Genomic DNA, 13789 nt, shown 5'->3' on the forward strand with positions numbered 1-13789 from the left:
AATTAACATTTTTAATACCTCTAATTGTTAATTTTGCTGATGTTGTAAATTAATTACGATATTTAAACGAACCGTTAACAATTTCGATATTTAACTTTTCATTGTTTATATTTGTGTATCATTTATTATTCCTTCGTCTAAACGTCATTATAATTCGGTATCCAAATTGAACCTTTATTTATTATTCCGACTATAAAAATTCATCGTATATAACCAAAGATGTTATCTCGGATCTAAAATTCAAATAATGAACTCGATATGTTATATAATCCAATATCAACTTATAAAAATTTTGGACACAGACGTGACAAGTATAATACGATCGTTCATCAACTATATCCTGTCGGTCAATTCCTTATAACCATGGAACGTGTCAAGGTTACATATAACAAAGAGTCTGGTTTTACTTGTACAGGTTGCATTCAATCTGAAAGATAAGTTAAGTGAAATATTCATTTCTACTCTTAACTCTATCACCTTGCACGGATTTCAGTTAATTCACCACAAGCGGCCATTTGGATATATCTCCCACTTATCGGGGGTGACGAATGCTCAATCTGACATTAACTATTCTGCAATTACTTTGTGTGATACCCAATCCTGCTCTCACACACCCCAGGCTCTCACCTGTTGGATCGTGCTCGCACAGCATCAAAGTACTAGACTCCATAATCCAGAATCACTAATTAACGGATGTTTGAGTCTGAGGATTAGTTATACCTACTAATACCAATGAGATGAACAGTTGACACATTAGATAAATCAATACATACTGTTATCTTAAGTCGGGTCCCAATCCTAATGAACTCCTTCACCGGATCTATGTAACTGTCTAGATATCTAAATATCTAAAGCTTGTGAGATCAGCTTTCTGTCTTGATAGAAAACATTGTTACATGCAAATCTCAACAGTGATATGCCAACCCCTATAACATATTACTTGACTTGGGTTGATTTTAAGTTTATTGATCTTATTATAAAGTACAGTGTCACTTCATGCTTGTATGAACACTTTATAATTACTTAAACAAACTTAGGATTACTTTCTTTATGAAAGATTTGTGCCTTTATATATAGTTACATTTTAATGCTATATATCTGATTAAACAAATGACTAAATAAACAATTTATTCATTAATATTTATATCCTAAAAACAATTGTCTTTAGGACACTAAACTCCAACAGTTGCATATAAGATTCTTCCTCAATTGTACCATGAAGGTACGCATTGGTGTATCTATTAGTGTATTCCTAGTCCCATGATAATGTAGCTTTGATGATTCAATTAATAAAGAAAATGCATTAATCTATTTCAGTTTATTTATCTTATACAAAAAAAAATCTGATAGGGTTTCACTAGTCATAGTTATTAGATGTCAGACTAGAGTAACAGGGGCTTATGAAACAATAACCACTGAATCGATCCTCTTATGAGAGCACCATATGGTCTCACATGTCATAGGTGTGACTCAGTAACATTTATATTAGAATCCTTAGACCAAGTTCACTCTCATGTTTCATAGGGGTGACTTCAGTAGCATTTATATGTGTTATAGATGAGATAGGGTGCACTTTGATTATCCTCCTAATAAGCTCGTGTCTGGGTGCCAAGTATGGGTTTAGTTAGGCGGTACTCTAGATTATGCTTAGAAACCATGAGTGAAGCAAGGGGATTAATACTCTCTTGTAGGAGCAGGGATATCATCAGCCACCTGACTAAGAAGTGTGTGTCCATACCTAGATGATGGAATAGACACTATTGATCATTTGAAACTAATAAGTTCAATAGGAGATCAAGGAAAGACTTAACATTAGATGATGGTGACAAAATAATGGCTCATGTTAAGTATTGATATAACAACAACACGGGATCATATAATGTTGCCATTAGGTTCTTGTTCTTAAATATAAAATACCCATCTAGTTTAGATTGTCATGGAGACTTGCTAGAGCCTGTCTATGATATATGGGTCTTAAGATGGCTTCAAAAGGCCCAATATCGCAGCTAGATGGACCTACAGGATCACACACAAAGAATGGTTAGCTAGAATAAATATACAAAGATTATTTGGAGATAAACATAATAGTTATATGTATTCCAAATTAATTGATGCTCTTGGGCTCGGGTTAAAAGGTTGATTTTAATCGGATTAAATTCAAGCTCCTAAGCTTAAGCCAAGCCCACCACAGTGGAATTTGGCCCTAAGGTTGTAAATATCTTATAATATATATATATTGTGTGTGTGTATTGTTATAGGAATGTGATTTAGTTTTGATTTAATTTAGAATTAAAATCAAAATAAATCCAAAAGATATTAAGAAATATTTTATTTGATAATAATCAGAGCCTACATGCTTCTATTTAATTGGATTAAACTCATTTTTCCTGATTGAATTTATGTTTTGGATGTGTCAAGGGTTGTTTTATTTAGATTTTGGATTGAAGAGAGCGTCGTTGGAGATTCACCGGACATTTAGCAACAGTCTTCTTCAAGCGGACTGCTCAAGGATAAAAATGTCTTTTAGGCAGACTGCTCTATCCAAATCAAGTAGTCCATCATGGACTACTCGTACAAGAAGTTTGGGATGGACTGCTCAATACCCTAGGGTAAGAGCAGTCTATGGAGGAGTGCCCTATGGGATGGCCAGTCTACCAGGCTAGCTGCCAACATTCCCAAAGTAGTCCGCCAAGTGGACTACCCTAACCCAAGTGTTGTCCGCTGGTCGGACTTCTTGAGGATCATGGGCTTTTCCGATGAGTGCACTACTAGGTTGTTTTTGGAAAATATCCCCCAGATGTCATGTCCATGAAATTAAAATCCAAACTCCGGAACACGTGTGAAACATAAAATTTCGAAATTCCTAATGGTTAGGTTCTTTCATTAATTAGATTAACTACAATTTTAAAATGATAAATAATTTAAATTTTTTTATACACTAACATTTTTTCAAGGAAATTGAACTAGGAACGTTTTTAAGACACAAGACATTCTAGTGACACATTTTGGTGAACTCATTGAATGAGGGACCAATGGTTAACCGAGTAGAAATCAAAATATGAAGTGTAATTTCAAACCTTAATTGGCCATGAAATCTGTAATCGGTACGATCTTACCTTTTACGTGATATTAATGCTACCTGTTTAGTATTTTGTGATTATGTTGGGTTTTTGGTATCTAGATTCTTATTGGTTTGGAAAGTTTATAAATACGGCATACATGTCATTTGTATTTTTGTACTTTATTTTTCATAGAATATGCAGTTTTGTAATCTAAGAAAAGATGAAGTTCTCAATGGCCCAAGCCCATCCGGAGATTGGAGAAGAAGCCTAGATGCTTGAAGTTTTTCCTTTGTAAAAGTTAAAACTTTTTACAATAAGGTGTACTAGGAAAGCCTAACATACTATCACTTGTAATTTATTATATGTTTATATATATTGTTTTATCATTTGTGGTGAAGCTTTTAGCCTAGTGGTTGAGAGCTTACCTATACCTTGGGAGGTCATGGGTTCGAATTACATCCGGGTCTGGTGGGGATTTTTCTTTCTTCTTTAATGTAAGCGCATTGCGCAACTTTTTTTAAAAAAATATTGTTTTATCATTTGTACACTTATTCTGTGGGCTATATAAGCCGATTGATAAAGCAACAAAATTAAAAGTAATCCTAAAATAGTAAGTGCGTAAATGCTTCCCACAAACGAACCATATCAAGGAGTCGATTATCCGAACAAGGGTCATGCCAAAGCTGAGTGCGTTCAGGTTATCTTTGTGAGGCAAGGGTTAATGGTATTGGATACACCATAAAATTGCTTGGTGGTTTGACTTAACATTGACCTCAGGAAAATCCTAGCTCTAAGCATAGGATGAGATGTTCCAAAATACTAAAGATTTATCCCTCCAAACCGAGAATTGCACATGTTGTACTTGGAAGTGAGTTTCCTACCCAACCAACCAAGACTTAGGTGTAAAAGCCAACGCTCGACTAAGTTGAGGCCACATAGGGATCTCAGCGCACTAAGAAACTTCATACATTAACATTAAATAAATATAACATGGGATTCTAACTCATTTATTGGGAGAAACAAAGTCATTTTGAATTAATCAACCATTTTTTATGTGTAGATATAAAATGACTATAAATAATAACTAACGTAATAAGCGATCTATCCTTTGGAAGGATACCAAGGGCCTAGAGCCTAAGGGAAAGGTTCACAAACTAAAATAACAAATAGTTTGCATGGCAATGAGTTAGGCTATTGTAAAAGGGAAAACCCTCTAAGCTTAGAAACGCTAGAGAATAGTGAAAGTTCAGATTTCACATCGGAATGTCATGTGATAGAACGAAACATGTTTGTTCCCGCATCATGGGTATTGGATGTCAGATGTGGCTCTCATATTTGTTCAAGTGTGCAAGACTTAAAGAATAGAAGAGTTTCGGAACAAGGTGAAGTCAACTTTAGAGTTTGAAATATTGCACTGGTTGTAGTCGTAAAGGAGGGTTGTTAGTGTTGTGTCCTAAAGACAATTGTTTTGGATACTTTTGTTTAAATAAATAAATTATTCATTTGAGTTATTTGATTCTTTCAATATAATTGTTAACTGTTAAAAAAGGCAATTTATCTTTTATCACGTAAGTAACAAGATAAAAGTAATCTTGAGTTTGTATTTATAAACATAAAATGTTCATACAAGATGGAGTGAGACTATACTTTATGTTTCTAATTAAATGACATTGAACTTAAATAACCCAACTCAAGCATTGTATAAAAGGATTGATATAGTGCCGTTGAGACTTGCATGTAATCATGTCTCATGTTCCTAAATAAGGAGCTAATCTCACAAGCTATAAGTATGGAGATATCTAGACAGTTACGTGGATGTGTATGGACGGGTTCATATGGATTGTGATCCGCTATGAGATGATAGGATGTAAGAATCTGTCTGATGTCACCTGTCTTATCTCATTTATGGTAGTAAGTATAACTAATCCTCAGACTCAAATAATCATCAAGGTTATTCTGAATTGTGTAGTGGGATGATTTGACTCTGTTATCGAACATGGTCCATTAGGGTGTGCTTTTGACTCTGTTATTTTGAATTATGTAGTGGGATGCTTTTTTGTGTGTTTGGGCACTTATAGAACGTTTGGGATAATAGATTTGTCTGTGGGCTGGGCTCCAATCGGGAGTTCGTCAATATTCGAAGTTGCTTGAGTAGTTTTTACAAGTCTCTTTTCTTGCTCGCTCGAGTTCTAAGCTTTGAGGAATTCCCATATCATATGGTTATATCCTCCTGGATAGCCTTCTTCTTCTCTATCATTTGTTGTTAGATCTTGACGTACTATGCTTGTGTGGCTTAGAAACCGAGGAGGGTGTCCATGAGCTTTTTGGTGGGGTCTTTAGACTCATCTTTAGAGTCTGTTTCTATAAGGACTTCGTCGAGGTTCCTTCTCGTGGCAGGGGATCTCATTTTCCTTGTCCTTTTCTTGGCCACTAGTCTCAATGACCTACTTGGTGGGATTAGGTCCAACTAAAGGTAGGTCTATTATTTTCTTATTCACTGGCTGATGAAGGACTTGCATCGGTTTTGGTCCATGCTCACTCCACCAAATGAGCGGTCCCTTGAATACAATATGATGGTCAAGTTAGAGAGAGAAAAAGTAATGAAACAATAAAGAGATGGAAAGAGTTATAGAGAGATCAGATCCTTAGAATGAAGTTTCATGTTGGCTTTTATAAACTTTGGATAGTGGTGATAAGTCCATACTCTAATTAGACCTCTGTTGGCTCTAGGGATCGGTGTGCAAAACATATCTGATAATGGGGCCTAAATATGGACCTTATATGGGTGGAGCCATGATATGGGCCATATGTGAGTCTTGATATAGGCCGTATGTGAGTTTCTGCTTGATTTGAACCTTGTATGGGCTTTTGGTGGGCTTTAGACTCGTATTCATATCATTTTTGTATTGGCATAAAGGTTTATTTGGCTCCTATGGTATTCAAAATTTGGTCAATTGCCTCCGAATATATCATTTGGTAACATTTGCTCCTAAGGTATTCATACGTGACATTTAACTCATTTTGGATGATAAACTAACCTATTTGTTAATTCTTACCATATAACACAATTTTTGACACGTGACTACACATATCTATTGTTTTAATTATTATTTTTTCCATATAGACTTAATATATGTCGATAAATAAGAAAAAATTATTTCCTAATATATCCACATATTAAGTCTATATTAAAAAAAAATTAAAATAATTGTCTCATATAAATGTCGCGTGTTAAAATTTGTATCATGCGAATTAATTAACAAATTAAATAATTTTTCATTCAAAATCGGTTAATTATCACCTATAAGAATATCGGGTTAAGGTGCAAAAATACCCCTAACGTTTTGGGTCAGGAGCAATTTTACCCCTAACGTCTAAAATGGTGCAATTTTACCCCTAACGTTGGAAGCCATGAGCAATTTTACCCCTAACTGTCTTCTCGATCATGAATTGTCATTTATACTTCACATTTGCATCATTTTATCAGTAACAAATCTCAAGCATATATTGGGATGTGAAAGAAAAATATAAAAAAATATACTGTCTTTTTATACGAATTAGACAAAAAAAATTCAAAAAATTCACCGAATTTATAAATATTAAATTCCAATTCTATTATTAATATATATGAACCAATTTATTAACGTTAGGGGTAAAATTGCTCATGACTTCCAACGTTAGGGGTAAAATTGCACCATTTTAGACGTTAGGGGTAAAATTGCTCCTAACCTAAAACGTTAGGGGTATTTTTACACCTTAACCCTAAGAATATCTCAAAGACAAATGTAACCAAATGATTTCACATGTGGGGAATAATAAAGTTTTAGATACCACATAAGTCAAATATGACTTTAACCCTTGTTTGTAACTGAATAGCATCAATAGAGTTCGTGCAAAAAAAAAAAAAGAATAGCATGAACAGAGTTTAGTTTAATTTAGAATTTGAAGAAAGAGAGATGTAAGGAAAATAAAGGTGACACGTTAAGTTGAAAATTGCATATATTAAAATTTATTTATTTCACCAATAATAAATTAAAAAAATTAATTTTGGCCTTTAAAGCTCTCAAATCAGAGATTTGAATTCGAATCTTAATATACGCATATAATTTTAATCGAAAGATAAAGCATTTAAGAGAAATTCGAATCTCGATGGAATACTAAAGATAGATTATATATAAAAAAGAAAAACACAAATTAAAATAAAAAAAAGTTGAAAAAACAAACAAAATAAATAAAAATAAAAAAGCAGAATAAAGAAAGCTGGATGAAACCGATAAAGCTGGTGATGGAAGGTAAAAACCATAGCCATTGAAAAATACTCCGTCTAACAAATGGTTTGAACTTAATTTACATATTAAAAATATGTCAACGGTCATAATCGCTGGCTTAATTAAATAAAAAAATATGATCTCTTCTATATATACTCTTAACTAATAACTAATTTCCACTCACCACCACCAAAGATTTCTCTGATATCATATAGTATTTAATTTCTTTGTTTGAAGATTGAAGATCATGAGCCCAGCACCCAAATTCCAACAGACGGCTATGAATGGTCCACGTCCTTCGCCATTGAAGCTTAATAAAGAATCCCATCTCATTCACAAATCTTCAAAGCAGAAAAATCCTCCAGTTATAATATACACGCAATCGCCGAAGGTTATTCACACTCCGGCCACCGATTTCATGGCTTTGGTTCAAAGACTCACCGGAATTTCCAGCTCCTGCACTCAAAAGGGAAAAGATGATGAAAAACCTTCGGATTTAGAGAATTTTGACATTAACCAAAAACCTATTTGTTTGGCAGATTTTCCACTATTTACCCCAACTTCTATGGATTTATTTTGCTCACCTAAACCTAATTTGAATTTGTATAGATATTGTGATTCGGAGCTCATGAAAGATACATAATATTATTATGATTTTTCTTTATGAAATTAGGTGGTGATGATCGCAATCCCATCCAATGTTCACTATTATTCTTTAAATGGGTTAACCATGTCCATATGAATATACATCTCTCACTTTAATTACTTCAACTGCATTCAAATTTGTTCTATTTCGATTTATTTTTATTCTTCCATGTTTCAATTATTGCACGTCATTTATCACAATTTTATCTTTAATAACTAGTTTTTAATCGGTGCAATACCCTCAACTATACTCTCGAGAAATTCTATAACACTTTTAGGGCTCATTTGGTTCGAAATCGGAATTAGAATTGGAATATTACGGAATCGAAATCAGAATGTATATTTATTTTTTTTGTTTGGTTCAATCCGGAATCGGAATCCAACAACCAAAAGCGTTTGGTTCAAATTTTAATATCCGAATCGAAATGAGACGAAATTAAAATTTATTAGATAATAATATATTTCAAATAACAAATTTGAAATATCATTAGATAATAATATATTTAACAAATATCAAATTAGAAATATCATTCATAATAAAGAACTGAAAAAATAAGAAATAATAAAAAAACTGAAAAAATAAGAAAAAATCAATTTAATATCAAGAACATTGAAAAATCGTAATGAAATTTTTTTAATTAAAAACATATTATTAATATCAACTTCCACTAAAATGTAGGAAGATCAAACTTAAAAAATAAATAAAATAACCAGACTAATATAATGGAAAATAACTACTAGATTCAACTTGATTATCATGGGGTGACAGAGGGAATAGTTGATTCCATAATTTACTGGAATCAATTTTCATTCGATAGTTAAAATTAGTAAATCAAACATTAAAAATGAAATTGTCTCATTTTTATTCATATTTCTATTCCATGGTATCTTTTAACCCAACCAAACACTCCCTTAGATCTGATCAATCAATTAACATCACTTATACACATTTATTTTTATTTTTTTAACTTTAATTATCTCCCATGAAATTATATACATCACCTTTTTTTGGGTAAAGTTCAAATAAAACCCTTGTGGTTTCACTAATTTTCAGATAAAGGACTATGGTTTACTTTTTGTCAAAACAAGGATTGAGGTTTCAAACTTGGATTAATGCTATTAAAACCATCGTTAACGATTTGAAAATGAAAATTTTCAAGAATTAAAGTTGTTCAATGTCATATTTTCTATGGAACTGCATTTTCGATTTTTGAAAATAATCTTTTTTGGAACTTTCTCTCTCTAAACATTAACTTTCTCTCTCTTTACCAAATATCATCTAAACAATCTCAAAATAAAAAAGTTGAAGAATTAAAGTTGCTTAAAATATTAGTAGTTCTTAAAATATGTCATTTTTGAAGTCGTCAAAGGTGATTTTAATAGTATCAATCGAAAAAATCCTTATTTTGTTAAAGTTAAAAACATCAATCCTCGTTTTGACAAAAAGTAAACCACAGTCCTTTATCTGAAAATTAGTGAAACCACAGTGGTTTTATTTGAACTTTACCCTTTTTTTTTATTGCTATTGAACTACATCTTTTTTATACATATAAATTCTAAAACTAAAATTTTAAATTATCTAAAATTACTTACACATATTTTCTTTATTTTTTTTATTGAATACATAATTTATTAGTTCTACAAGTTTCACTTATTAATACTAGTTTTTGTATTCGTAAAAATACTGGTGAAACCAAAATTGACGAGACTAAGAGCGAGACAAGTGCTGAATGGTACCAAATTCCTCCAAAGGAGATAATGATACTATAAAGCCACAAAACAGTGGAGATTTTGGCCATCCCCAAGTGATAAATAGGTCTCCAACACTTGATGTTCACATCTAGGGCTATATAGGAGCAAACACTCAACATACTGCTTATAACTCGAAGAAGGAACTAGTACCAATTCAACATTAGGAGGCATAGGGATATAGCCAAAGGAGGTCATGCTGTTGGAGGGATACCTATGGCATAAATTTTGGCCAACCCTTATGCATGCGTGCCAATTCCATCTGTGCCACCACTGCTAACTCCTTCCTTAAATGCTAATCATGTCAACATGGTAGTAATTATAGAGATGGTGGATGAATGTTATGGTCTAGTCTTGAAGAAAGTTGCATGGCTAAGATTGATCGAGAGAATCTATATCCCCGTGGATCTCGAATTATTGATTTCGGCTTATTCTTTAAAAAAAAAAAGATGACCCTCAACCACAGAGCAGTGGCCTATTTCACCATCAAGTGTAGAGAATTAGGAATTTGACTAATTTGGACTACTTCAAGTTACAAATGTTCCCAAATTCCCCCAGTGATGTGGCTTTCTCTTATTATTATGGTTTGCCTAGAAAATCTATATTTTCCTAGAAGGATATGGAAAGACAGTCGCACACACGGTTCTTTTGTGCGGAACTAAGAGGGTACGTGGCAGATTGTCTCGAGTCATACAAAGAAATGGAGAAGCAGTAGACGCTTATAGTGCTCAATTTAAAAGGATGAGGAGAAAATGCAAGGTTTTCTTACCGAAAAATGAATTTGTGAGTATGATACAAAGAGGGGTAGACATTGAATTCATGAAGAAGTTCCAAGGCTTGGAATTTTGTGACTTCTATGAGCTAGCAGCAAAGGTGTAAAAATATGAAGACTTGCTTTAGGAAGAGGACTAGAGGAAGAAGGAAACTGTGGTTTCCTACTTTCAATACATCAATGGTCAAGAGATAGAGATCATAAAAATAGGAGCGAATATATATCCATTGCTACTCAAGCAACCTAAAGAGTCGAAAGCAAATAAGAACTTTGACTAACTATACTTTTGATGTTTCCAATACCGTAGAGTTTTTTTATATCTTATTCAAGGAAAAATTTATTACCTTTCATACATGTCAAAAGATGCCAAGTAGAGAAGAAGTTCACGGAAACTCTAGTCACAAGTTGCCAAGTTGAGAAGAAGTTCAAGTAGAGAATTTGAAGAGATTTAAATAAATAGCAAAAAAACATGTACCTCTTCCAACAATTGAGTGCTTAGCTTTTCTGGTGAAATCTTAGGATCATACTAAATGCACATTCTACGATTATAAATTTCCATTTATCAGCTTCAACTTGAAGCTCCTTTAAATGAAACGAAACCGGACGTTCTCCATTAGAAACCATCGAAGATATATACTTTAACGAGTTATCCATATTTTGAACACGATTTGAACCCAACAAGTTAATCCATATTTTCTAATTATGCTCCAAAACAGGTATACTAATTTAGAACTCTGTATCACATCTTCAAGTTGCATTGCATACATGACTCGTTGATTTATCTTTCGAAACAGAGCCAAACTTAAGAGTTGGAATCGAAAGTCATAAGCTTTCCCCTTCCTCCCCAATACTCACATTGGAAAGGATGCTGAGTTGCATATCTACTCTGAATCGGCCTTGAAATAGATGATGAGCGCATAGCTTTTGTTTGCATCACAAGCCGATGTAAGATAGCAGAAAACTACATTCTAACGAGTGCAAATAGAAATTAATATTCCCGTCTGTTTAAGTTTGAAAGAGTTATTATCAAATTAATTTCTAATGAATTAATAAATGGTTTATAAATAAGGTATCTAAAGTTTTTGTAAAATCTAATTTGATAAAAGAAGTTAAAGTGAACAAAATTATATAAAAGAATTTCAATGATGGAAAATCTAATAACGTTTCGTGTTTTCCTTAGAATTTGTTTATTTCCCTGTTTGGGAGAGAGTATAAAATAAGGAAGGATTTGTAATTGGTGGCTTGCTGCAATTTGTACTTATGTACCAATCAATGCAATGCAAGTGTAAACAATAATCATTTTCAGATTTTGCTGAATGACAAACCCAAATATAACCAACAATTCATTTGCACATTTTTTCCATGTTTTCTTCTTTTATTATTTCCTAATAAATAATTATATACAATATTAAAAAAAAAAACAATTATATACAGCTTTCATAGTTCATTGACCGCACGTTTTGCTAACCGCGTCGAAACACCGAGTCACCACCGCTCACCTCGTCAACGGACTCGGTCACCGCTAATGGGGACCGGACTTTTCTCAAGTCACCCACCGTTAATCTTCCGGTGACGTCATTTCGGACGTATACCTTCGCCAGACCGCCGCCGATTCCTACGATTTTTCCCAATTTAGGTCTCCACTCCGCCAGTATCCCCGGCAGCCTACCGCCTACGCGCGTGTCCCATACCTTCAGTAAATTCCCGGAGACATTGGTCTCAGAAGAAACAATCACTGCCGGCGACGAGGACGATACCGATACGGCTGGAATCTGAGACTCTTCGCCGAAAATTGATAACAGGTTTCGATCAGAATTCGTGTCATACACAGAAATGTGATTTCTCCACTCATTTCCGGTACTAAATCTTAATCCTAATCCTAGATTATCCCATAGCTTCACTACGCTCTTCCCATTTGTAAGCTCAGAAAATGATGAAAACAAATCTTCAATGCTGTGATTTCTACGTTTCCTTAAACTACGATTTTGGCACTGGTGATCGGAGCCCTTGACACTAAAATCTTCGTCAATTGACCTCCAGTTCTGTGAAGAAAACGATACTGTAGGCTCATAATCGGCTTCTTCTTCTTCTTCTTCATTCTCATCTTCATCGTCTTCGGATGATAGAGAAGAACAAGAGGAGTCTGTATCGCTGTCGTAGCTGTATTCGTGTTGGATGGTATTAGGAGAAGGAGGTGGGAAAAAATGGTTGTGTAATCGAAAGATGAGGAATTTGATTCTCTTGATGATTGTGGCGAAAGAGGCAACGAAAGCAAGAATTAAAGCTCCCCATTTGAAAACACTGAAAGGCTGATGAAATTTGCCAACCGGAGATAATGAAAAAATCTGAGAAACAAAAGATGGATTTTGCAGAGAGGCAATTCCGGCTTCAAAATCGCCGATTCTGTTGATCACTGGGATCTCCATTTCCATTATATACACAAAATTACTGAGCGCAGATACAGTCGATATCTATTAAATACACAGACACAGCTGATCTATCTGAAAATAGAAGTAATTAATTAAAGAAACAAAGAACAGAGAGTTTTTTTTTGTTGGAGAGGAAAGGAAAAGAAAAGGGCGAGGAGGTTTTTTGAAGAAAGGAGAGGGGTGTTTTTAAAGGCAAAAACGGCACAGCTTGTGATTGTTAAGAAAAGGTCTGGCAAGTGATGTGGCTGAAAACTATTGGTTATTTGTTAGAGATTATAGAGCCACGTTGGAAAAAGGTTGGCTGCTTTTTGAAAGAGTAGAAGATAGAAACAGCTGAGTCAACCACACGCTAATATTTTAATTAAAATATTGGTGTAATTTACACGAAAAATGATACGGTGTTGTTAAAAACACGTGGTAAGATTGATGAGTCACAGCACAAATGATCTCATCTATAAAGTTTTTGTTTTAAATATTAGGGATTACAGTGGTGGGGGCCACTGAGCCAGCCAACAATCCCGAATATAAGGTTGTGGTAGCTTTGGTGGCGGTTTCAAGTTTCCACCCTGCCGTCCAATGACAGCTACTTCTCTTTCCTTATCTGTATTTGTGGGCCTAATTTGCCACTCTCGCCACAAAATACCAACGTTGTGTTGTGTTGTGTTGTGGTCTAAATGAAGAATAGAAGGAAATCATAAATAAAAGTTCATATAATTCTATTCAAAAAAAAGTTCATATAATTCACGCTTTATTTTTCATTTTTTTTTTTTTTGTTGGTTGGAGCAGAAACTTATGGAATATTCTAGCTTTATAATTAAGAATACCATTTGCCCATGATATTAAAAAAAAAATATTACATTTCAC

At 33.7% G+C, this 13789-nt stretch overlaps 2 protein-coding genes across 2 annotated transcripts; one reads left to right on the forward strand and one right to left on the reverse strand.

Annotated features, from left to right (window-relative positions):
* The first annotated feature begins 7502 nt into the window (after positions 1 to 7502).
* LOC136207572 (VQ motif-containing protein 8, chloroplastic) lies at positions 7503 to 8194 on the forward strand. Its single transcript, XM_065998755.1, has one exon. It carries the CDS (start codon positions 7578 to 7580, stop codon positions 7971 to 7973), a length of 396 nt encoding a protein of 131 aa, XP_065854827.1. The 5' UTR covers positions 7503 to 7577; the 3' UTR covers positions 7974 to 8194.
* A 3634-nt stretch (positions 8195 to 11828) lies between these two features.
* On the reverse strand, positions 11829 to 13104 carry LOC136235157 (uncharacterized). Its single transcript, XM_066024703.1, has one exon. The coding sequence runs from the start codon at positions 12926 to 12928 to the stop codon at positions 11960 to 11962; it is 969 nt and encodes a 322-aa protein (XP_065880775.1). The 5' UTR covers positions 12929 to 13104; the 3' UTR covers positions 11829 to 11959.
* Positions 13105 to 13789: the final 685 nt, after the last annotated feature.

The sequence above is a fragment of the Euphorbia lathyris genome, chromosome 1, assembly GCF_963576675.1.
Source record: "Euphorbia lathyris chromosome 1, ddEupLath1.1, whole genome shotgun sequence".
Classification (NCBI taxonomy): Eukaryota; Viridiplantae; Streptophyta; class Magnoliopsida; order Malpighiales; family Euphorbiaceae; genus Euphorbia; species Euphorbia lathyris.

Excerpts from the sequence above, each read along its gene's own strand:
- LOC136207572 (XM_065998755.1), top strand. The coding sequence starts at position 7,578 with ATGAGCCCAGCACCCAAATTCCAACAGACGGCTATGAATGGTCCACGT.
- LOC136235157 (XM_066024703.1), bottom strand. The coding sequence starts at position 12,928 with ATGGAAATGGAGATCCCAGTGATCAACAGAATCGGCGATTTTGAAGCC.